At 41.3% G+C, this 25398-nt stretch overlaps 1 protein-coding gene across 8 annotated transcripts in view; it reads right to left on the bottom strand.

The window, feature by feature from the left end:
• The window catches only part of LOC104594864 (Zn-dependent exopeptidases superfamily protein), a 109818-nt gene that overhangs the window by 53321 nt on the left and 31099 nt on the right, over positions 1-25398 (bottom strand). For 6 of the 8 annotated variants that reach the window (XM_010255387.3, XM_010255385.3, XM_010255386.3 and 3 more), the window contains 3 exons: positions 11880-11957; positions 10803-10877; positions 9300-9419 (listed from right to left, as the gene is read on the bottom strand). In XM_010255387.3, coding sequence (XP_010253689.1) covers positions 9300-9419; positions 10803-10877; positions 11880-11957 — 273 coding nt within the window. The remainder of the gene's footprint in view (positions 1-9299; positions 9420-10802; positions 10878-11879; positions 11958-25398) is intronic. The other 2 variants (XM_010255388.3, XM_088897578.1) reach the window with 1 other exon arrangement.

Genomic DNA, 25398 nt, shown 5'->3' with positions numbered 1-25398 from the left:
AACATATGCAATGTCTATCACTCCATTCGGCACCTTCTCTCTCACAAAGTGACAGTCAACCTCTATGTGCTTGGTTCTTTCATGAAACACCGATTAGAAGAAATATGAACTGCAGCCTGATTATCACAATAGAGCTTCATTGGAGTGTTAATATTGTATCCTATCTCCTGTAGAAGGTTCCTTAGCCACACTAATTCACAAGCAATATGTGCCATAGCTCTATATTCTGCCTTTGCACTGCTTCTCGCCACGACTGTCTGCTTCTTACTTTTCCATGTCACCAGATTACCCCAAGAAAAGTGCAATAGCCTGTGGTAGACCTCCTATCAGATATAGAACCGGCCCAGTCAGCATCAGTATACCCTTCTATTTCAAGTTTTCCACCACTTTTTTATATCAAACCATGACTAGGGGCCCCTTTTAAATACCTCACAATTCTTAGAACTGCATCCCAATGAGGAACCAGAGGTTTCTGCATGAACTGACTTACCACACTAACCGCAAATAAAATGTCTAGCCGAGTAATGGTTAGGTAGTTCAGTTTACCTACAAGTCGCCGGTATCTGCCAGGGTCTTCAAACACTTCACCCATATCACTGCTCAGCCTAGTAATTGTTTCCATAGGTGTTTCAGTTGGTTTAGCACCTAACAAACCTATTTCCTCCAGCAAATCAAGTACATATTACCTCTGACACAAATTAATACCATGCTTAGATCTTGCTACTTCTATCCCCAAGAAATATTTCAACTTACCAAGGTCCTTTGTTTGAAAATGTTCCTGTAGAAAAGTCTTCAACCTGTCAATGCCCATTTTATCATTCCCGGTAATAACAATATCATCTACATACACCACCAATAGGATTTTTCCAGCCTGAGAGTCATGACTGAAGACGAAATGATCAACTTGGCACTGTTTCATACCAAACTTCTTTACCACCTCACTGAACCTACCAAACCATGCTCGAGGAGACTGTTTAAGCCCATATATAGCCTTCTTTAGTCTACATACCTTATCATCCTCCCCCTGAGCAACAAACCCCGGTGGTTGCTCCATGTAGACCTCCTCGAGCAAATCACCAAGCAAAAAAGCATTCTTGGTATCAAGCTGATAGAGGGGCCAATCATACATAGCTGCAAGAGATATCACAACACGAACCGAACCTATCTTAGCAACTAGGGAGAAGGTTTGTGTGTAGTCAATACCATAGGTTTGGGAGTACCCTTTTGCAACCAATCGAGCTTTCAGGCGCTCAACACAACCATCAAGCAAATACTTAACAGTATAATCCCACTTACAACCGACAGCTTGCTTCCCAGGAGGAAGAGCGATGAGGTCCCAAGTATGATTATGAAGTAGAGTTGAGAGTTCTTCCATTGCACGGCACCACCCTGGAGAGGCAAGGGCTTCCTGGACATCCTTAGGGACAACAACTGATGATAACAAGGAGATAAACTGGCGATGGGAAGTGGAAAGGTGAGTGAGTGAAACATAATTAGAAATAGGATGAAGGATACAAGTGTGTTTACCTTTCCGCAAGGCAATGGGAAGATCAAGATCAGATACTGGGTTTGGGGCTGGTGTGGAGACAACTACCGGATCTGTCGACGGTGATAGAGCCGGAGGAGTAGCAGCCGATACATGTGGGCGATGTGTATACAATTGACGGATAGGTGGTGGCACTAGAGGCAGGGACTTGGTCACAGCTGGAACAAGGGGAACAGAATCGGCAACTGGAAGTTGAAGAGGGGGAGGTGATGAGGAGGAAGAAGCATCACCGGACCCCAAGAAAAACGGAGTAGACTCAAAGAAGGTAACATCAGCACACACAAAGGAACGTCGAGAACTAGGATGGTAACACTTATACCCTTTCTAGGTCCGAGAATAGCCAAGGAAGATGCACTTAATGGATCGTGCATCTAACTTGTCCTTCCCGAGGCACAGATTATGGACGAAGCAGACACACCCAAAAACCCGAGGAGAAAGAGGAAACGGAGACAAGGCGGGAAACAAGGTAGTGAATGGGGAATGACCATCAAGGATAGACGTGGGCATCCGATTAATCAAGAAGCAAGACGTAAGCACCGCATCACTCCGAAAGGGTTTGGGAACATTCATGTGATGCATGAGGGATCGTGCTGTTTCCAAAAGATGACGATTCTCTCTCAGCCACCCCATTTTGTTGTGGGGTGTAGGTACATGAGGTCTGATGTATAATGCCATGTTGTTCCAAGTATTCTTGAAATGATGAAGATAAATATTCACGGCCATTATCAGAACGAAAAATTTTAATGTGAACACCAAATTGATTGCGAATCTCAACATAAAATTTTTGGAAGATGGTAAACAATTCACTTCTTTCTTTCATTAAATAGAGCCACATCATCCTTGAAAAATCATCAACAAAAATGACAAAACATCTATATCCATTGTATGACATCACTTTATAAGGACCCCAAACATCTGAATGAACCAAAGGAAAATGACTCGACACACGGTTATCAACCCTAGAACTAAAGGGAACACGATGATGTTTCCCCAACTGACACGACCCACAATCTAAACAGAAAGTTGACTCAACGAAGGAACCAAAGATTTCAAAACTTTCAGCGAAGGATGACCAAATCGACAGTGCCATTGGAGAGGAGAGAGAGATGACTGGAGAGCTGTCGATGTTCTTCCACCACCGTCAAGATAATACAATCCACCAGCTTCATGCCCTCCACCAATCTTCATCCCCGTCTTGAGATCCTGAAAAACACACGAAGAAGAGTAAAAAGTAATAGAGCAATTGAGTGACTTGGTCAACTTACTAATAGACATAAGGTTAAACGGAAATTTAGGGACATACAAAACTGAGGATAAAGATAAGGGGGTCAAGTGAACATTGCCAACACCACAAATCAAGGATGTGGAACCATTAGCAAGGGTAACAGATTGTGATGTTGAGCAATGAGAGGGAAGAAAACACACCTGGATTTCCAGTCATGTGATCAGAGGCTCTAGAGTCAATAATCCAGGGATTGGGTGTGGATGCCAAACAAGCCATACCTGGGTGTGCGAAAGTAGCCGTGTTCTGCTGAGAAGTGGATTTGGACAAACCTCTCATACTCATCATGGGAACACTCACCATCTCCTTCCCGAGAACATCTGTAGATGTAGGAGGCATCTGATCAGCTGAACGATTCTCCTGTCTGAAACTAGTGTCACTAGTCATGGCATGATTGGCCCAGGTTGAGGGTGGACCATGCAAGTCATAGCAATAATTAATGGTATGTCCATACATACCACAATGAGTACATCTCCTCAGACCCGAGCCACGTCCTCTGCCACGGGCTTCCCCTGAATCTCTACCTCTAATACGACCACCATCACGGTTATATGTAGGTCCACCACCACCACTCCAACCCCTTGACACTGCAAAGGTTGATCTATCTGAGACATTAGAGTTCTCAGTAGATCCAATGGAAGTCATCCGAAGTCGAGCGAACACCTCTTCTAAGGAAGGGAGAGCTGACCCTCCTAGTATCTAAGCCCGCACTGGTTCATACTCAGATTTCAGCCCCACCAAAAATCGAGTCACATCAAGTTGTTCTCTCTGTTGTTGCTGAATTTTGACATCAGAAATGAGGGGGTGATAAACATTCAACTCATTACGAATGTTTCTCATACTAGCATAGTACTCCTCAAGACTCTGATTGCCTTGTTGCAGATTAAAGTATTCATGATACAGCTTATATACTCTGGTTGTATTGTCTTGACCAGAATACAACTTCTTAGCATGGTCCCACACATCTTTGGCAGTGTCAAGAAACATGAAATTTAAACTAATCTTGGGTTCCATACTGTTCCATAACCACGTGATAATCTGTGCATCCTCTTGTTCTCAGTCTTCATACTCATGAGAATCAGTGGAGGGTTTCTCCTCCCTTATGTGTTTCACCTTCTTCTTTGCCTTCAGAAAAACTTCCACAGGTAGTCAACAGGTTTCATCACATTAGATTTGCTATAACTGTTATCTCCCATTGCTGAATTCTGTTATTACTGAATTCGGCACACTGCACACTACTTGATCACACTAATCACACTGGTTTCAGCACTTGTTATTGCTGAAGGCTGCATTCTTTACACCACAAACCCTGCCTACGACTACCTGAAATCTCACCGCTATATGAGAACCACTCCCCCTTCGAATCACACAAAAAAAGCAGCATAAACCCTACCACACACAGTCTGAAATCCCATCATACGATCTGAAACATTCTTCCTATTTAATTCATAACAAAAAATATGCATAGAAATCTCTTACCTCATCACCCGAAAAACAAACCACACAAGAAGAAAATCAGTCCACAAGACACCCATTGCACCACACGAATCAGCCCTCTTCTCTTCATCGATTAGGGGAGGGCTTCTTAGAGACCACAGCAACCGACCACGAACAGCACAACTGGAGGCATAGAAACCTCCAAGGGAAGAGGGCGACCACTCCTTTTCAGCCCTATCCCTTATCTCCAATCGATGGCAGAGAAATCAAGAGAAAACCCTAGATTGAGTGCGCAGAAAACAGAAATCTGGGCAGATCCGAGTTGCTTAGTTGAGCTCTGATACCATATTATAATTCGGCCTGCCTTTGAGTTTTGTTAGTCTGATAACAGCCAAGAAGAGAGAAGAAGAAGAAAGAAAGAGAGAGAGAAAGGAGGAGAAAAGGAGAGAAGAAAAATCTGGTTCGAATTAGGGAAAGATCCTTTCTCCCATTCGGCCAGACATGTTTTATATTACTAATATAATGGAAAAGATACATGTGCCCTTATTTAAGTGAGGGACACTAGTTCTAATATAATATTACAGATCAGCAACCTCAACATAAGTATAAAGACAGAAATACCCCTACACTAACATTACTATTAATATTAACTATAATTATTACTAGTTAAATATAATTATTACTATTTAATATTCATAATTAAATAGTTTTAATTATGTAAAAGTGCAGCCGACAACTATTCCTAGTAAAGCAAGAAAGAGCTCTTCTCTAGCTGGATTGGCAAAGCAAGGATAGCTACTAGTAAGACAGCTCCTAAGTAGATAAGACTAAAGCTACTAGTAGGTAAGATTTTTTGCAGCTCTGCCAAAAAAGGGAGTATGGGTCTTGATCGTGGTGGACCGACTCACAAACAAAATATGCCCATTTTTTTCCACTGTCCCATCCATATACAGTAGCAACAGTCGGGGCGGCAACTAAAGAGGTAGCAAGACTGACCGCAATTGCAGGAATCGGTTTGACTCTCTTTCATTTTGGTTATGGAAAGTGAAAGTCGTTTCGTTTAGTATGAAATCGCTTCACACCTCGCGGTGCCTTCTTTAATAGCGGTATCACTTCCAAAGACAACAATACCTACATTCTCATTCTCAAGATTCAACGCTATTCCTTTCACACCGCTAGCAAATTCAACCATTTCCCCAGCTTGAATCTCGGGATTCCTAAGGCCCGAGGAAGAGGAGTTAACTTCTGGCAGCACTCTACTTCCTAATCCAGAAAAAAAGAGGAAGCAGAATGTTGTCTTGGGAGATCGAAGAGGAGTCAAACCTCCAGACCCCCCACGAATGTTTGACGACTCAACAAAAACGAGCCGGTACGTACTTTACTGGCTGAGCAATTTAGTCAATGACAGATCCGCTTTGGCGTACTAGCAAGTCTAACGTTGGCATCCTGCGCCAAGTTGATCTTTTAGGCCGTCCCGGAAGCTACTGCTTCTACGACGAGTCGCTTCTCCCCTTCTCCATTCTCTCTGGTGGAGAAAGCTCTTCAAGCTTATGGGTGAGCTTACGCTTACTCTCAGCCTCTTTGATTGGTAGGCGGGAAAACTACAGTGCGCTAACGCGCACTCCGGCTTTCGAGCAGCGCTCAAGCCATTGCGCTAACGCGCATTTAGTACTTTTGAACGAGCGCGCGCAGTAGTTTTTCATCATGCTGCTAGTGCACTAACGCGTCCATAAGATACCACTGCTTTTGGTGTTCTATGATTCACCTTCGAATAATGAGTAGGTAGTTCGATCCTTTTGATTCTTCTCTTCCTAGTAAACTGATGGGGGGATCCGAAGCAATAGGTCGGAAAATACCAAAAAGTTTGAATTCACAGCTAATAACATTGATTCAATTGGCATTGACATAATAGGAATATTTCGTCTATTAAGGAGGATTCCCCGTCCTTTTCACCCAGTTGTAATGAACCACAATATCCCTACTCAGCCAGTTAAATTTATTCTTCTCATTGTTATAACTCCATAATCCGTTGCCTCCCCCTTTTAGCCACCTAATCACCACCTCCGAGTCACCTTCAAGAACCAAACATCTGATGTTCAACTCCCTTGCTCTTTGGATACCTTCTAGGGCTGCGAGAATCTCAGCCCTAAGAGAGTCTCCTTCCCCAATTGGGCTTGAGAACATAGCAATAATAGCCCCCGCCTCATTCCTGAATACTCCCCAAATCCCAGAAGGCCCTGGGTTCCTTATATAGCTACCATCAAAATTCAATTTTATGAACCCAGAAGGAGGAGGGCACCACGAAGGACTAAAGGTCCACTTACAAAGGGCAGAGGAGGCTATCTCCTTCCAATTTCTCACCATGTCAGCCACAGAATAATCTGAGAACAATTCCATAGTTTTCAACCAATGTGCCACCCTTAACAGGATTAGATCTAATAAGTTTCCAATGGTTCTTTCCTTATCTGAAAATATTCGTGAGTTTCTTTCTTCCCATAGAGACCAACACACTGCAGCCCTAATGCTTCTCCACATAGTCTTCCCTCTCTTCTTTGGCCATCTGAAAAAAGATGGAGAGAACAAGCTTTGGACACTCCTAGGGGGAATCCAAACACACCCAAAAAGGGAAAAGACCCACTCCCAAACTGATTTAGCAACCGAACAAGTGACCATAAGGTGGTAACCAGTTTCCCCATCAACTTTACAGAGAGTACATCTATTAGGAAGTAAACAATAGTTGGGTCTCTTCTTCTAAAGTAGGTCATTTGTGTTAATTCTTTCCAGGAAAGTTTCCCAACAAAAACTACCAACCCGAGGAGGAATGGGCCTACTCCAAATTTCTTTAACTGGGAAAGACAACCCAATGGGATCAGAAGGCTGAGTTAGCTTTCAACACTGTTACTTATGACAACATTTCCGCTTGCTGTTTGGCTCTTCTAGGGATTCTTGTCCTTCCTTAATGCAGCTGGTTTCAGGTGAGGATAAAGAATTCAGCAAGTCTCTTTCAAATGTTTGTCTCCTCCACAATGAGAGCACTTGAGGTGCCTCATGTTTGAATGCTTACCCCCCTTTTGGCTTGAAGAAATCAAGGCTGAATGCTCAATAGGCTGCACTTGGGTGTCTACTTGCATCTCTTTCCTTCTAACCTCTTCATTTTTACAAAATAGTAAACATGATGTAAATCTGCCTTCTTCTATTTGTTTATCATGCCTCCCCTTATCTTTTGCATTTTCCTAGTCAAGTACAAAATGGTGGTCCAGTTCTTCCCATAGTCCTTCTAAGGTTGCAAAATAAGTTGTAACAGACATATCCCCTTGCCTCAATGCAACAATATCTAGGGTTAGTCTATAAGTTCTTGCATTGTTCTTCCGCTGTCCATAGGTTTTAGACACCTTCTCCCAAATCTTAGATGCTATAGGGAAGTGCTGAACAGTCCTTGCTACCCTTTGAGTCATTTAAGCAAGCAGCCAGGACATAACAGTAGCATTCTCCTTGCGCCAGGTTGAGTATTTAGCACCATTCTCTTTAGGTTCCTTCTTCTGTCCATCTATATAACCCATAAGTTCCTGGGAAGTAATAAAAAGCTTGGCTGAAATAGACCATTCTCTGAAGTTGTATTTGTCTAACAACACATGGGTGATTTGCATACTATGCAGATTTGGGTTTTCTAGGTTTGAGGATCTCCCACCAGTCCTATTGTCCTTAGAGGACACTTCTGATATTGTGGACATATTCTACTTCTAATAGCAACCTATAGCTGTAGTCTCAAAGAGAAAGACAAGGTTTAAGGCCTGCTGGAGCTGTTACTGGACTGAAAATAGTCAATGGATGTTAGAAGAAGCCTTACAACCTGGAAAATTTTTCCACTGAACTGAAAGTAACCTCTGCACTCAAATCTGTAACTGGACTCCCTGTAATCAGGTCTAGACTGAGAGTAACTTCTGAAAACAAATCCAACACTTTTGGTAGTCAAACCTGGGCTGTAAACACTTTCTCTGCGATCTGTTCTAACTCCCAAACAGCAACTAGGACTGTCCACTCAGTCCTCCTTCCTAGATCAATTCTACACAGATCTCTCTAGTAGCCGAATGGCTACTAACTGCTGCAGAACAACTAGCAGGGCATAACAGGCTGGGGAAACTCTCTTTGGTCCCTACACCCAAAGAGAAGCCCTAGACACAGAGCTTTCTGTAGCCAAGACAAGGAGAAAAAAAATAGAATAGAAGACAGAAGAAAAGAAGGAAAAACTAGAAGTAATCAGTCAGGCCAATTGGTGCTCTGATATCATGTTTGCTGAAGTGCAGAAGAAGAAGAAGAAGAAGAAGAAGAAGAAGAAGAAGAGGAGGAAATATCAATGAATGGGCGGCAATCAAATCTCAGCCGGCCCTAGAAGCTAATATTTGTATTAACATTAAGATATTACAACAAAAGACTAGAATACCCCTGATTAGTGATGGGACACCTAGACAGTACAAAATAAAACAAGCTTAGGCCCAATAACTAAAGGCCCATAACAGACCATAGAAATAGGACATAGAATGATAAATAAGCCCACCAACACTTAACCACTCGACCCAACAGAATCTTCTCACTTGAGTTTCAAATTGTCATTGTATGAACTATTGCTTTCTTATCTATAAAATGTCGCTTGAGCCATCTGAAGTACACGTGACTCTTCTTCAAAGATGTGTTATGTATTTGAAAAATTCTATTTCACTGTTATTCTTTTTTACTCCTTTCTTGACATAGTGGATGATCAGAGGATTCTCTATGGCTCATTTCTTGACATAGTGATAAAATTCTGTCTGATGGACTAATTTATCATCTTCTTTTCTTTGGCCATATTCTCTGATTCCAAGGCCTTTTCTTTTGCCGGAAGATCTATTGTAACTCCCAAACACAAACAAATAAGAACTTTGCTGATCAAATTAAAGTCTAAAAACCAATGGACTACAAATTTAGCCTTTGAAAATTGTGACTACATACTATAAATCAATGGAAATACAAGAAACATTTAAAATGCAAAAAATAAACCTTTGTGTGATACACTGCACCAGCATCTCCATATGCAAAATCAAGCCCAGAAAGACCAGCAACTTCTTTGTACACTTGGAAATCCGTTGCGGACTTTACGAGTCCAGAAAGAAACAGATCCTGCAGTACTCGTCATTTCAGTTTAATATCACTTCCAAATATCAAGAAAGATATCTATGAAAACAAATAAATGTTGAGGGAGATCAGACAATTTGCTTAGGAGCTAAAACAAGCTACAGTTGGATTCCAAGGTCAACCAACTATTTGGCAGATGGGCTAGCAAAAGGAGGGATTAATATGAATCATTTGTATTGCAGGTTGATTCCCAAGGAGAATTGTACAGAAAAGAGGGGTGGCTAGGTGGTCTCCTCCGGCTAATGTGCAAAGCTTATTTGCTTCTACTTTCTTGAGATGGCCAAAGAAAAGGGGGCGAGTCTTATGAGATGTGTAAGGGCAGCTGTGAGCTGGACTATATGGGAAGAAGAAATGCAAGACTATTCTTGGACAAGGAAAGAAAAGTAGGGAAGCTGTCATTGAAATATTATGGTGAGAGTGGTTCATTGGGTAAAATCTATGAAGATATTCGCTGATTTCTCAACAGCTGATGTCATGAACAAATGGAAGGAAGTGGATAGTTTTGATTGCCACAAACCTAATATAAGCCCTGCTTGGTCTCCTCCTTTGGTTGACTACATCAAGTTGAACTTTGATGGGAGTAGTGCAGGGAATCCATGCCCATCTGGTATTGAAAAAACTAACTTATGCATGACCCTAGGACAAATCATTCGGAGGCAACTAATAGGATTCTAAGGTACCTAAAGTCATTACGCATAAAAGGTATCTACATCCTAATCATGGTCATATTCGTTCTAAGGCATATAGAGATGCTAATTTGACAAGAACCACCATTAGTTGTAGGTTGGTTTCAGGTTACCATTCATTTGTGGGAGGAAATTTGGTTATTATGTGCAACAAGTAGTTGCTGAATCCAGTGAAGAAGAATTCAAATCTATGACACATGGAGTATATGAGGTATTCTATCTCAAGACATTACTTAAAGAAGAAGCTGATAGACAGGAATTCTAATGGGGGTCAACCCTGAGGAACTGGATCTCAAGTTTACAACATGAATAGATAGTGGTAATATGGAAACACTTTGTCTTTTGCTAGGTGACTTTTCTAGCAAACTAATTCCTTCTAATTATCAAATATATCTTCCTTTTATTAATACCATTTCTATAATTATTTATGTCAAAAAGCTTTACTTCTTTCTCATTGCATCATCATCATCATTACGGATGTGTCGTTTTACATTTCAGTCCCATGAAATTAGTTTTCTTAGAAAAAGATCTCTTATATATGAAATAGAAAGTATGGAGTAAGGATATATATCAGAGTGTCAGGATTTCTAAAGCTGCCTCAGAATCCTTTTCTTGGTGGCATGGAGACATACCCAGGAAGGAAGAAAAAGGAGTGGGGAAATAACAGAAAAGAAACATTAACCTGTGCAATGATCTGTCCAGATGGATACTTTGCAACCTTCGCGAAGTTTTCAATAGCCAAAGGATCAGGACCACCCTGTTTCCATGCATGCCATTTAATTTTAGTGAATTCTTATCATGAGGGGGGGGGGGGATGAGAAGAAAAGCAATAGGAAAAGAAAAAGCAATATTGTGTTGAATCAACAATTCAAAGAGAACAGATAAGGACGTAAGATCATAAGGACCAAGGTCCAGTTCAAACCAGAACCAAATGTATATCTATATATCAATCAAGTCACTTTGCTTACTAACTAATTTCTGGCATTTGATACTTCAACGAAAGAAACCTAAAAGAAGTACTGGTCCTTGGATGGAAGAAAGAACAAGGACCCTTGGATGCTTCAACAACTGATTAGAGAATCTATATATTTGGCATCCAATCTGAACTGCTCATTCATATGGGCGCCTTGATCAGTTAATGCAATAGAAGATGTCATTACAAGAATATGGAGTTAATAGGGACCAGCTTCTATGGGGAACTCCAGGTCCAGGTACTGATGTAAATCTATCAGTTGTACCAGTAAATTGATGATGGCTGTCAGCCTTGAGCTGCTTGTATTGTCTACTGACTCTACTCTATATTCGTTTTGGACAGAGAGAAGCAATCCTTTATTTTAATAGTTAGTAAAACTCATAGTTATGGTTATTGATCAAAAAATAAAAAGAAAAATATACAAAAGGACATCCTGCTAAGGATCCAATAACATTTGGCCAATGATAGGGCCAGCTCAAAGCCATCAAACAGGTATACATTATTCCACAAGGACCATCTAAATGATGAATCACCAGTTGAAATGTAGCAGTATAACCCCCCAATGATTAATCATCTGGTTCCAATGGTCACTATCACGATTAAAAACAGGCCACCAAGTTCACAGGTCAGAGATGATTTCATCTGCTTCTATCCAAGAGATAGTGCATTGGTTGGACAGTCTAGATGAATGACTTATATCTGTTGCATGGTTATTAGCAGATTGTAACATTAACTACATGATGTAAGACAAACAAATTATTTCTATATTATCAGAAATAGTTGGACCTGAAATATGCTGGATTTCCCCCCAATGCCCATTGCCTCTAAATCAATAGCCAAACGAATGGTATGCCTCCAAGGATGCTGCATTAATAGTACAAAAGTTACTCTTTTATGTAAAAGGATTTATCTGTTTTTCACAGAAAATATGTGCATGGTGTTCACAGTTGACTCTCCCTTTTCTTATCTTCCTAGAGAAAGTTATTCATAGCACCCAAACAAAAAAAATACTAGTAAAAATTTTGAGAAACTCATTACACCAAGAAGAAAAAAGGAGAATATTCCCAAATATAGTGAAGAAATCATCCACTTAGCCTTCTACCATGCCAACTAAAATTATCCATGATGATACAATCTCTGTTGAGGTTAGGTAAATGTTTGATGGCAGTTGGCTGATAGGGATCAAAAACAGTCCCTTAAGAAGTCATTGTGGAGTAGTTTAAAGCCAATTAATAGTTCACCATATTTCTTTCATTTTTGGTCCAACTATGATAAAGTGTCCCCTAACTTTCCTTTACACTTTATCTATTGTAAGTCTGGAAAATCTTAAGTTAAACATCAAATCTTTCAAGGTGAAAGAATGAAATAGGATTACGTGCTGTTGCAACCTTGAGCAATGTAATACAACTACATATACAAGTGATTCCTAAATACTAGAAATGATTTCTAGAAGCCTAGGGTGATTCAAGGGATTTTCCATCTTTCTCTTATTTCTCTTGAGGTATATTTGATTGGTACTATTTGGAGTTGGAAATTTACCTGATTTCCCATTGCAACCAAGTAATGGAATTCTTCTAATTCTCTTAAATTTTTTGATAAATGAATAATTTATTAATGCCATTAAGGTTCAAACAGAACAAGCATCCCTTGAAGAAGCATGAGCAGCAACCTCTCCCAAGAAAATAATCAAACATTACAGAATACATATTACAACTAAGCCTAGTATTATCGAATCCTATTGATGCCTTGCTTGGTCAAATAATCAGCCATTACATTCGCCACTCTCCCCACCCATTGTATTCTCAAGTTTCATGTTTCTTGTTAAACCAGCATTGATAAGCAACCATATTATATCCACGCATATTAAAGTACAGAAAATATTCATTTGCAAATACCTAGGTCTCGAGCCATAAATCCCATAACCAAACCAACTTGGAATGCTTTTGCCTCTATAATCTCAACTATCCATTTAAGAGACTTTTTTTTATGACTATTTCTTAGGAGAATGTAATTTTTCTACTACACATAACACTATTATTTATTAAACTTTGTTTATTTTAAATTTTGTAACCTTTTACATGATCATTAATGAGATTTATAACATTGGTTTGTTAAGCTATGCATATATGTGTATATCAATGTTTCCTTGGGACATTCCGATGGTTTATACATCCCATTTTGTATGGTGAAATTACACTTCACATAAAGTCAAAACTATTAAAATACATTTTTCTTATGTATAGAGTTATTAGAGTTGTATATTATAATAAAATTCATATATTTTTTATTATATATTTGAATTTCCACGGTGTATCCATGTGTATCTTAAATTTTCCATTGTATCTAATACATATCCAAAGCATACCCAAAATCCAAATGCATTTCTTTTAATTGCATCTTCAATATTCTTTGCATTTTTAGATACTTTGAACCTTGCACCCGATTTTACATCACATAAGTAAAATGTGATGCCCCTCTTAAAAAGAAATAGTGTGCTATGCCAATGCAAAAGATGCCTATATAAGGTATCGGGAGTGGGTACCCGCATTAAGTATAATTAAGTTCAGGTACCAGGTACCCTAAGGTCAAAACCCAAACCCTACAAGGTTTTGATAAACAGGTCCTATTAGGTTTGGGATGGATCAGATACCCTAAAATTCCCGTGAAATTGCCATCCCTAACTACTACCTTAGAGTCGCCTTCAATCATCAAGTTCTCTATGCTCAGCTCATTTGCAATCTAACTCCTTGTGCAGCAGCTAGCAATTCAGCCCTCAAAGCCTCCCATACTGACCAGTCCTAAGAACCAAGCCTTTACAATTCCTTCCTTGTCTCTCATAGCCCCTCCAATTCCAGATGGGCCCGGGTTACCTTGACTACTCCCATCAAAATTCAACTTCATGTATTCTTCCAAAGGAGGTGTCCACATGAAGTTTACCCTATCCTTCCTTGAAGAAATTCTTGACACCACACTCCAATTTATCCACATATCATCAAAGGAGAATTGATGAAATAACCTTCTCTAGTTGCCAATTTGATATGAAATTGCTTTATTAAATATTTGTTATATTAATATCAATTTGAAAGTATTGAAATAATATAATTGAAAATAATAGTCCTAGATATGTTGATTTTCTATGTTTTAAGAGGAAATTTAATGTTACTAATAAAGAAATTTGTTATTTTTCCAAATAAAATGCATGCTGAATTGTATACAAAACTAGAAAACTAGGAAATATTTAGTTTTTTATTTTATGAAATTCTTATCACCTAGGTGACACCTAGCCAACTAGGCAACTTGGCACCCCACTGCCATCTAGAATCACCTAGGCACCTTAACAATTATGTTTTCACCATTTGATTTACACATGATGCACCAATTCAAGGAAATACATACAAAGGGCTTTTTTCTTTTGCAAACAATCCAAGGTGATTATTTTTCCATTAAAAAAAAAGGCATTAGGAGGGATAGACCTAGACCAAACTTCCTTGAGGGTAAAGACTTGAGGATTAAGAGTCTAACAAAGGGACTTAAAAAAGGAGGCACAAGAAAAAAGACCTTTGGGTGAGGAACTAGACCCTTTTGCCAAGCTTATGGGGTTCCAAACAAACTTTACTCGGAAGAAACAAAATCTTTGCCATTGAAACAAACTATTCATCTCTCAACCCTCTATGAAAACCAAGATCCTAATTGGCTAATTATGACCAAAAGGAAGTGATAAAGGGGTAAGGAATTTTGAAATAACCTCATTTTGTACAAAGAAATGGAGTACAAAGAGGGGAAAAGGTCCTTAAGAGGAGAGTCACTAATCAAAAATCCTCTCAAAACCGAACCGAATTACCAAAGCACACATAATACCTAATAACACTGAGAAAATGAGGAAGGATACCATGAATTGCTTTCCAAGGTGCTACAAACATAGTTCAATGAGATACTCCAACATCCCAACCATTCTCCGAACTCCATGAATACTATCTACCACCTTATACCACAACCCCTCTCTCTCTCTCTCTCTCTCTCTGTAGCAGCCATTTCCACAACCAATTCTCTAGAAGAGCTCTATTCTTTTTAACCACATTCTTGATATCCAACCCACTTAATTCCTTGCTCCTGGCTCCTAAAGGAAATCTCTCATCACTTTATCTAACTTCTTTGCTTCCCTTGGTGGAATCCTAAAAACAAAGAGAAAATAAATTGGCAAATTAGAAAACACAAATTTTATCAAAGTAATCTTACCACCTAAACAGATGTAATTCATTTTCCATGCAACCAATCTCTTTTCATACCTTTCGAAAATTGCGCTCCAAAATTTTAGGATTAGAACCAAGAGGAATACCTAGGTAGATCATAGGCCAGAGGGTGGTTGAACACTCTAAACAAGCCACTAAAGATCCTACCACCCTTTCTTCCATAGCATATAAAGCATATGCAAGTATGTCAAACTTTCAATTTCTTTATTTCTTTCTAGTTGAAAACAGCCCTCTTGAAGTATAGAACTGCTTGAGATTAGATGCAAAACCAGAAAACGAACAAGAGAAGATTAAGAAGATGAGAGATAGAGAGAGAGCAGGCGGCAATGAGAGTTAGAGAGTGAGAGGTTCGAACTAAACCTCCCTCTAACACTCTAAAACATTTTATTAAGTTAATCTTTGAATTATTACAGAGAGGCCCTTGGGTGGGCAAGAAATTACAAAAACAGAGTATGTAAGAGTATGGGCCCAGAATAAGGCCCATTACAGAGGAAAACATAAACATAACATAGAATGACAGCCTATGGGCCATTCGGCCCATCTCCTCTACACTCCCCCTCAAGCTGAGCATAGATGTTAATCATGCCCAGCTTGCTAGTGTCATGTTGAAGCCTTGCCTTAGAAATACCCTTGGTGAGAAATCTGTCAATTGTCCTTCAGAAGTTATGAATGGAAGACACACTTCACCGGAAGAGACTCTTTCTCGAATAAAGTGTCTATCAACCTCAATATGTTTGGTTCTATCATGTTGTACTGGGTTGTGATCAATGTTGATGGCAGCCTGATTATCATAGTACAACATCATGGGTTTGTCATGATCAATCCCAAGTTCTTCCATTAAGGACCTTAGCCACAACAATTCAGAGACTCCATGTGCCATGGCTCTATACTCTGCTTCGGCGGAGGATCGGGCCACAACTGGTTGTTTCTTACTCCTCCAAGAGACAACATTACCAGCCACCAGACTACAATACCCTGAAGTAGATCTTCTATCATCAATATTTCTAGCCAAATCAGCATCAGTATAGGCTTCAAGTTTCAAATGACCATGCTTGGTAAATAGAATTCCTTTTCCTGGAGAGCCTTTCAGATAGTACAAAATTCGTTCTGTTGCTGCCATATGAGTATCTCTAGGAGCATGCATGAACTGGCTAATACAACTGACAGCATACGCACTATCTGGCCGAGTCATGCACAGGTACAGGAGCTTCCCAAGAAGCCTCTGAAAGACCCATTTGTCTTCCAACAATGTTCCATCCGAAGCTGAAAGTTTGTGACTCATATCAATGGGAGTTGCAGCTGGTCTAGCAACCATTTTTCCAGTTTCAGACAGCAAATCAATGACATATTTCCTCTGGGAAATAAGAATCTCATCCTTGGATCTAGCAACTTCTATGCCAAGGAAGTATCTCAACTCCCCCAGATCCTTAATCTCAAATTCTGTATGGAGGAAAGACTTAAGGGCCTGAATGCCTGAGGCATCATCACCAGTCACTATAATGTCATCAACATACACAATGAGATACACTACTAGAGATCCACTTTTCTTCACAAAGAGAGTATGATCTGACTGTGTCTAAACATAGACGAATTTAACAAGTGCAGCTCTAAATTTCTCAAACCAGGCTCTAGGAGACTGTTTGAGGCCATAAAGTGATTTCTTCAATTTGCATACCTTTCCTTGCATATCTTTCCCATACATTCCTGGAGGGAGACACATGTAGACCTCCTCATGTAAGTCACCATTCAGAAATGCATTCTTTACATCCAACTGATAAAGAGGCCAATCAAAGTGAGCTGCCAGAGATAAGAGAACCCTCACAGAAGTCATCTTGGCAACAGGAACAAAGGTCTCCAGGTAGTCAATCCCATATGTCTGTGTGTAGCCTTTTGCAACAAGTCTGGCCTTGTACCTCTCAATAGTCCCATCAGCCCTGTATTTAATGGTAAAGACCCACTTGCACCCGACTGGATCCTTCCCTTCAGGCAAATCCACCACCTCCTAAATATCATTTTTGTGTAGAGCATTCATTTCAGACTTCATGGCATCTCTCCATTCTGGAATCCCAAGAGCTTCTGACACAGACCTAGAAATGGGGTTAGAAGCAACTGAAGAGAGGTAGGCAAAGTATGAAGGAGAAAGTAGAAGCAACTGAAATGCAGTGTGCAATGCACTTCCGCTTTCCTTTCCTAACAGCAATGGGGACATCAAGATCTGGGAAAGATGGTTCCAAAGAGGCTGAAGCAGTACCTGTTATCTCATCTGTGATTGGGAATGTATGAGTCTCATCTGTTGTAAGGGAAACGACTTGCTCATTCCTGGATCTTTGCCTTTGATACACTTTGGGATTATGGATAGGACGAGGAGGCAAAGAAATAGGGGCACTAGGGCAAGAGGAATGAAGTGGCTGATCCTCCTTTGATTCATTTGGTGAGGATACAGGCTTGTCAAGTGACTCAACTGGGACAGGAAGAGGAAGAGCAAATACTTGTGACAGACTCTCCCCCTGTTGACAATGTCCTTCCTGAGAGGAACCATAAAAAGGAGAAAGCTCATCAAAGGTAACATCCATAGAGACATGTCGAGTGCCAGTCGTTGGATCAAAACAACAATAACCCTTTTGTGTGGGGGAGTAACCAAGGAAGATGCATTTGTGGGCTTTTGGTTCAAACTTATGTCTCTGGGCACTTGGAATGTGAACATAACAGGTACAGCCAAACACACGAAGAGGAATCGGGAAGAGATCCTTGTCTGGATGAAGAAGACTGAAGGGGGATTTAAACCCTAAAACCCTGGAAGGCATACGGTTTATGAGATAGGTAGCAGTAAGAACAGCATCACCCCAAAATCTTGTGGAACATGTGAGGCAAACAAAAGGCTCCTTGCAACTTCAACAATATGTCTATTTTTCCTTTCAGCAACTCCATTTTGTTCAGGGGTTCTAACACAGGAGCTTTGGTGAATAACCCCCATGTCAAAGAGATACAAGGATAAACTCTTCTAAAAATACTCTTTTGCATTGTCAGATCTGAAAACCTTAATTCTGGTATCAAATTGAGTTAAAACAAGCTCATGAAATTGCCTCACAAGTTTTGGGACTTCATCACGGGATTTTGTTATGGGCACGCCATCCAGCAGCGCACTGCGGAGCAGTCATAGGCAGCAGCATGCACGGCAGGCCGCACAGCAGCACGCACCGATAGCGCGCAACGCGCACCGCCAGGCAGCAGTGCACACCGCACGGCGGCACGCACCGCACACCCACTCGGCACCGCACGGCAGTGGCACCATGGCGTGCAGCACGCACCGCTAGGCAGCAGCGCGCACCGCACGCACTGCACGGAAGCACGCACACGCCCGGCACCACACGGCAGCGGCACCATGAGCCGCGCGCATGCACTGCGCGGCAGCAGCACTGTGCGCACGCACCGCGCAACAGCGGCACCATGAGCTACGCGCACGCACCCGACAGCAGCAGTAGAGAGGGGCCCACACGACAGCTCATAGGGGTGGGCCCACCCTTATCTGGACACGTCAAGCCAACTCGCCGCCAGCCTACCTTATCCTTATCTTATCCCTTATCTTTATCTAATCTTATCTTTATCTTAAGTAAGAGTGAGTTACCATTAGGAGTAGGTAATTAGGAATTTGAGTTCAAATTGGAGTTTGAGTTTAATTAGGAATTCCCTTCTGTAATCTCCTATTTAAGGAGCTACGAATTGAAATAAAGCATTCAGTTTTCCAGCCAAGAAAATAGTGAGGAGAGTTCGGGTGGTCTCTTGGACAAATCACCCCAAGGGAGAGTTCGGGTGGTCTCTTGGACAAATCACCCATTCAGTTTCCGCAATAGGGTCTGCACGCAAGGGAAGGCGCAAGGGGAAGCAGGGCTTTCACACCGTGGACCGGCCCGTGACGGGATCCTACGCGCGGGACCATAACAGATTTCATTAGATATATCCAAGTGAATCTAGAAAAATCATCAATAAACAAGATGAAATATATGTAGCCCCCCATAGAAGATAAGTGGTAAGGCCCCCACACATCAGAGTGCACAATATAAAAAGGAAAAGAAGATCTTTTATTGCTCACAGGGTAATTGTTTCTACAATGCTTTGACAACTGACATGACTCACAATTGAGACTGGACACACTGACTCCCTTAAACAATTCGGGAAGTAAATGACTTAAAGCAGAAAAAGGTAAATGACCCAACCGACAATGACTCAACATAATTCGACTGACTGACTCTGAAGAAGTAGAACCAAAGGCAGTATTCTTGGGATGATCAAAGCATTGGCCAGGAGTGTCGAGCAAGTATAGTCCATTCGCTTCATGGCCACTCCCAATCACCTTCCGAGACTCCAGGTCCTGAAACACACAGTAAGAAGGGAAAAAGGATACACAACAATTCAATGACTTGGTCAAGCTACTTACAGATAATAAATTAGTATTTAATTTAGGTACATGAAGAGTGGAAGATAAGAGTAAGGAGTTTGTAGCCTTGACAGTTCCCTTGCCAGAAATAGAGGCAAGAGAACCATCAGCTAAGGTGATTTTGTCTCGACCAGGAAGCAAATCATACGAAACAAACAGAGTGGAAAGGTTGGTCATGTGATCAGAAGCACCTGAGTCTATGATCCAAGGGGTCTTAGGATTACCTGAGGTGGATGCATGGTTAGCAGAAGCTCTTATACCTGAGTGAGCAAAGGCGGTGGTGGCTGAATTTCCAGAAGGATTGGATGATGAAGTTACACCTTCAAGATGGTTGATCATCTTTCCAAACTTCTCATACTCAACTTTCATGACTGCCAACTATGCACAGGCAGACTCAACTTCTGTATCTGTACCCATGGCTGCATTTGCACTCCCTGTCTTTCTACTATCATTTTTCTTCTGGAACCAAATAGGGACAAGACTGGGATGCAATTTCCAGCACTTGTCCTTGGTGTGTTTCAGCTTCTTGCAATGTTCACAGACCACCTCCTTTCCTGTGCCACTGGGAGCCCCTATAACCCCTTTGGGTTTAACCCCCATATTTGCAAAATGATCATTGATGCCAACTCCTTGAACTTGTACTTGTCTTCTACTCTCTTCACTGTTGACCAAAGCATATGCTTGCGACAATGAAACACTTTCCTTGGACAAAATGTTCTGCTTTGTGATATCATATTCAGGATTCAGCCTAGTTAGGAACTCAAAGACCCTGTTCCTTTCAACTAATTTCCTGTATGTATCAGCATCATTGGGGGTATCCCATGTTATAGCCTCTATCAGATCAATCTCTTGCCATAAAGATTTTAGGGTTGAGAAGTATGCCGCAAGGGATTTCTCCCCCTGTCTTAGATTCTTCACATCACTCAGTTTATAGGCTCTGGCAACATTCAATTTCTGGGAGTAGGTTTCTGCAACACTATCCCAGATTTCCTTAGCCGAGTTCATCCAAAGATAGTGTTGACTAATCTGTGTCTGCATTGAATTCACAAGCCACCCAATCACTGTGTAGTTCTCTTGCATCCATCTCTCATAAGATGGATCGTCCTTTGGGGGAGCTTTCTTGCTCCCAGAAACAAACCCCCATTTTCCTTTGCTACAAATATGGATTTTCACTGATTGTGACCATGCCAAGTAGTTGGTCCCATCAAGTTTAACTGTAGTTACAGCCAACATAGAATCGGCTAGGGTTCCCAAAGTCTGTCCATATTCAGCAGCACTCTTGCTTTCAAGGTCTGAGAAGTCCATCATGAAAAGGTTCCAATTAGGGTTTTAATAAGTTTCTCAAAGTGCAGGGATTCTTGATGAACTTGGTTTGAGCTGAATCGGCAACACCACACAGCTCACAAAATCAGTTCAGTCTTGACAACCGTGACAGCCAAGCTCGATGGCAGCTCTTTCTAGAAGAAGAAATACTATTTCAGCCTTCAAGGGGCAACCAGCAGACCTCCAAACACAAAGTATTCCAGGTCCCCAACAACCGTTGTCCCAAAGAGAAGAAATAACAGTCCACAATCCTTAAGAGGCCTTTTAACAAACACTTTGTGTGCAGTAGTTAACACCCTACTGATAACTAGTAGAAACCACTTCAATAGTATTTCGTATAGGTCCAAGAAAAGGCTGGGCTGAATTAGAGACTAATACCACTGAGTCCAAACCAGTTTCAGCAACTTGATAGTCCAACAACAGCCGAACTGCTCCCCAAAATAACCCAGAAATCTCTGAGTTGAATCAGTCCAGCAACAGCCGAACAGTAGGGCAGAATGGAGAGGGGTTTCGAGTACTTTAACAGCCCTCCCAAGCAAAGAAAATAACCCAGCAATAACTGCGATAACTTACAGTATGTGAATCTCTTATTTGAGCTTCAAATCAGGCCGAACACCTTTCTCTCTGATTCTTCCTGGTCACCGAACTATTCTCCAAGTGGGTAGAGACTTGGGCACCCTCCAATGACCTCCAAGAACCAGGCGAATGACTTTAAACTTCCAGCCCTAGAACATCCTCATGCAGTCGGCTGGACTAGAACCACATGAGGGTCACGCCAAGCTCTGGCCTACTCTGATACCAAGTTGAAAACAGCCCTCTTGAAGTATAGAACTGCTTGAGATTAGATGCAAAACCAGAAAACAAACAAGAGAAGATTAAGAAGATGAGAGAGAGAGAGGGCTGGCGGCAATGAGAGTTAGAGAGTGAGAGGTTCGAACTACACCTCCCTCTAACACTCTAAAACATTTTATTAAGTTAATCTTTGAATTATTACAGAGAGGCCCTTGGGTGGGCAAGAAATTACAAAAACAGAGTATATAAGAGTATGGGCCCAGAATAAGGCCCATTACAGAGGAAAACATAAACATAACATAGAATGACAGCCTATGGGCCATTCGGCCCATCTCCTCTACATTTCTTAATTGCACTATTTCAAAGGCATGTGCCTAAGCTAAGGCACAAAGCGCACCAGGCACACACTCAAGCTATAGCACAAAGCACACCAGGCATACACCTTTTCAAAGGGGCTGCACCTGGACCTAGGTGCAGAGCCTAAAATGTTTCTTGCTTGTGCACCTAGGCATGCCTTTCAAATCACTGCTTGGAACCCACTGCAGCAATGTCCTTGACATTTTCCTGTCATTAAGGCCTCCATAGCTCCCCAACTTGATTGAGGAAGACAATGGTGGATACAAGTTAGCATCCACCATCATCCCTCCACTTACCATGTGCAATTTAAGTAGGTCATGTGCCTCCCCCCCCCCTTGGGCTTTTACCTACATCTGTCTTTAGAACGCTTCAAGACACCAGGCCCAATATTCATTATTTCCCTACCCCTCATGTGGTTTCTGTAAGTATCACATAATGGGTCTTGTCGACTGGTTTTACCCCATCGGTTTGGTTCACTCTCGAGCCCTCTAATGCACAGTCAAATTTCCAATTCTCACCTTGATCTTTCTGCACATGTGAAGTGCCATTAATGACACTGATCAGCGCCTGGGCATATGACCAGCCACATGCTGACCCTTCTTTTCTTGATCCAAAAATCCCTCCTGTTTTCTCAGATTTTCCACCACCCAGACTTTGTTCTTCCAAATTTGTATAACTTCTCATCTCATTTGAATTAAATACTCATTTCCTACCATGTAAACTTTCTTCTTTGAGCCCTCCATCTTCCTCCCACCTAGCGTCCTTTCACAAAGTTGCTTCAACGGGCATTGTTAACCTGAATAACTAATACATTTGATCAATAAAAACTTCAACTTTCCTTGGAATCTCCTCCAGTTTAACTCTGTAGAGAAGATGGGTTGAATGGCCCATAGACAGTTAGTTCATGTTATGTTATGTTATGTTATGTTATGTTATGTTATGTTATGTTATGTTATGTTTCTCTCTGTTGTGGGCCTTATTCTGGGCCCATACTCTGTATTATTCTGTTTTTTGTATTTTCCTGCTCTCTCAAGGGCCTCTCTGTAATTTGTCAAAGATTAACTTATTAATAAGATGTTTAGAGTGTTAGAGAGAGGTTATGTTCGAACCTCTTACTCTCTAACACTCATTGCCGCCAGCTCTTTCTTCTCTACTTCTCTTGTTTGTTCTCTTTTCTGGTTTGCATCTAATCTCAAACAGTTCCACACATCAAGTGGGCTGTTTTTCAACTTGGTATCAGAGCGGGCCATTGCTTGGCGTGTCCCTCATGTGGTTCTAGTTCAGCCAACTACATGAGGAGGTTCTAGGGCTGAAGTTTACAGTCATCCGCCTGGTTCTTGGAGGTCATTGGAGGGTGCCCAAGTTTCTATACACTTGGAGAAGGGTTCGGTGACCAGGAGGAATCAGAGAGCAAGTTTTTCAGCCTGATTTGAAATCAGAGAAAAGGTATTCCGAAGCTAGATTTCGAAGCTAGCTCAGAGAAAGTGTTCGGCCTGGTTTGAAGTTCAAACCAGAGATACTGTAAGTTGTTTTCTCAGTTCTTTGCTGAGTTATTTTTGTTATTTGGGAGGACTGTTAAAGCATTCAAAGCACACCTCCATTCGGCCCACTGTTGCTGGACTGATTTCTGGGTTATTCTGGAAGTGTGGTTCGGCTGTTATTGGGCTTCCAAACTGCTAAAAAACTGATCTAAATTAAGTGGTACAAGCCTCTACTTTAGTTCAGCTGCTTCTTGCACTTAGACAAAGTGTTCTTGAAGTGATTTCTGCTTGTTAACAGTGAAGTGTTGACTGTTGCATACATAGTGTTTGTAAAAAGTCCTCTTAGGTACTGTGGACTGTTTTTCTTTGTTCTCCTTGGGAAATTATTGTTAGGAACCAAGAATACATATTGTTTGGAGGCCTACTACTTTTTCTTGAAGGTTGAATCAAGGTTTCTCCTCTTTGAAAGTGCTGCCACCGAACTTGGTTCTCACGGCTGTCAGTTCTGAACTGAGTTTTGTGTGTTGTTGTGTTTGCTATTGTTCAACTCAATCTGAGTTCCTTGAAATCAGATCACTTTTAAGGGCCTGCCGAAACCCTAATTGAAGTTGTTACATAATGGACTTCTCAGAAATTGAGAACAAGAGCACTGCTGAATATGGACATAATTTGGGAACTACAACTGATTCCTTGTTGGCTGTAACTACAGTTAAACTGGATGGAACCAATTATTTGGCCTGGTCACAATCCGTAAAAATTCATATTTGCAGTAGAGGAAAGTGGGGGTTTATCTCTGGGAGCAAGAAAGCTCCCCCAGAGGAGGATCCCTCTTATGAGAAATGGGTGCAGGAGAATTACACAGTGATTGGGTGGCTTGTGAACTCAATGCAGCCACAGATTAGCCAACATTACCTGTGGATGAACTCGGCTAAAGAAATCTGGGATAGTGTTGCAGAAACTTACTCCCAGAAGTTGAATGTTGCCAGAGCTTACAAACTAAGAAGTGATGTGAAGAATCTAAGACAGGGGGAGAAGTCACTTGCAGCATACTTCTCAGCCCTAAAATCTATATGGCAAGAGATTGATTTGATAGAGGCCGTGACATGGGATACCCTTAAGGATGCTGAAACATATAGGAAATTGGTTGAAAGGAATAGGGTCTTTGAGTTCTTGACAGGACTGAATTCTGAATATGACATTACAAAGCAAAACATCTTGTCCAAGGAAGATGTTTCATTGTCTCAAGCATATGCCTTGGTCAGCAGTGAAGAAAGCAGGAGGCAAGTGCAGGTTCAAGGGGTCGGTATCAATGATCATTTTGCAAATATGGGAATCAAACCCAAAGGGGTTACAGGAGCCCCCAGTGGCACAAGAAAGAAGGAGGTAGTGTGTGAATATTGCAAGAAGCCGAAACACACTAAGGACAAGTGCTGGAAATTGCATCCCAGTCTTGTCCCTATCCGATTCCAGAAGAAGAATGACAGTAGAAAGACAGGAAGTGCACATACAGCCACAAGTACAGATACAGAGTTTGAGTCTGCAAGTGCACAATTGGCAGCCATGAAAGCTGATTATGAGAAGTTTGGAAGGATGATCAGCCAGCTTGAAGGTGTAACTTCATCATCCAACCCTTCTGGAAGTCCAGCCACCACTGCATTTGCTCACTC

This window comes from Nelumbo nucifera, chromosome 2 (genome assembly GCF_055504915.1).
Source record: "Nelumbo nucifera cultivar China Antique chromosome 2, China Antique-T2T, whole genome shotgun sequence".
NCBI lineage: Eukaryota > Viridiplantae > Streptophyta > Magnoliopsida > Proteales > Nelumbonaceae > Nelumbo > Nelumbo nucifera.
This window is presented reverse-complemented; position numbering and strand designations above follow the sequence as displayed.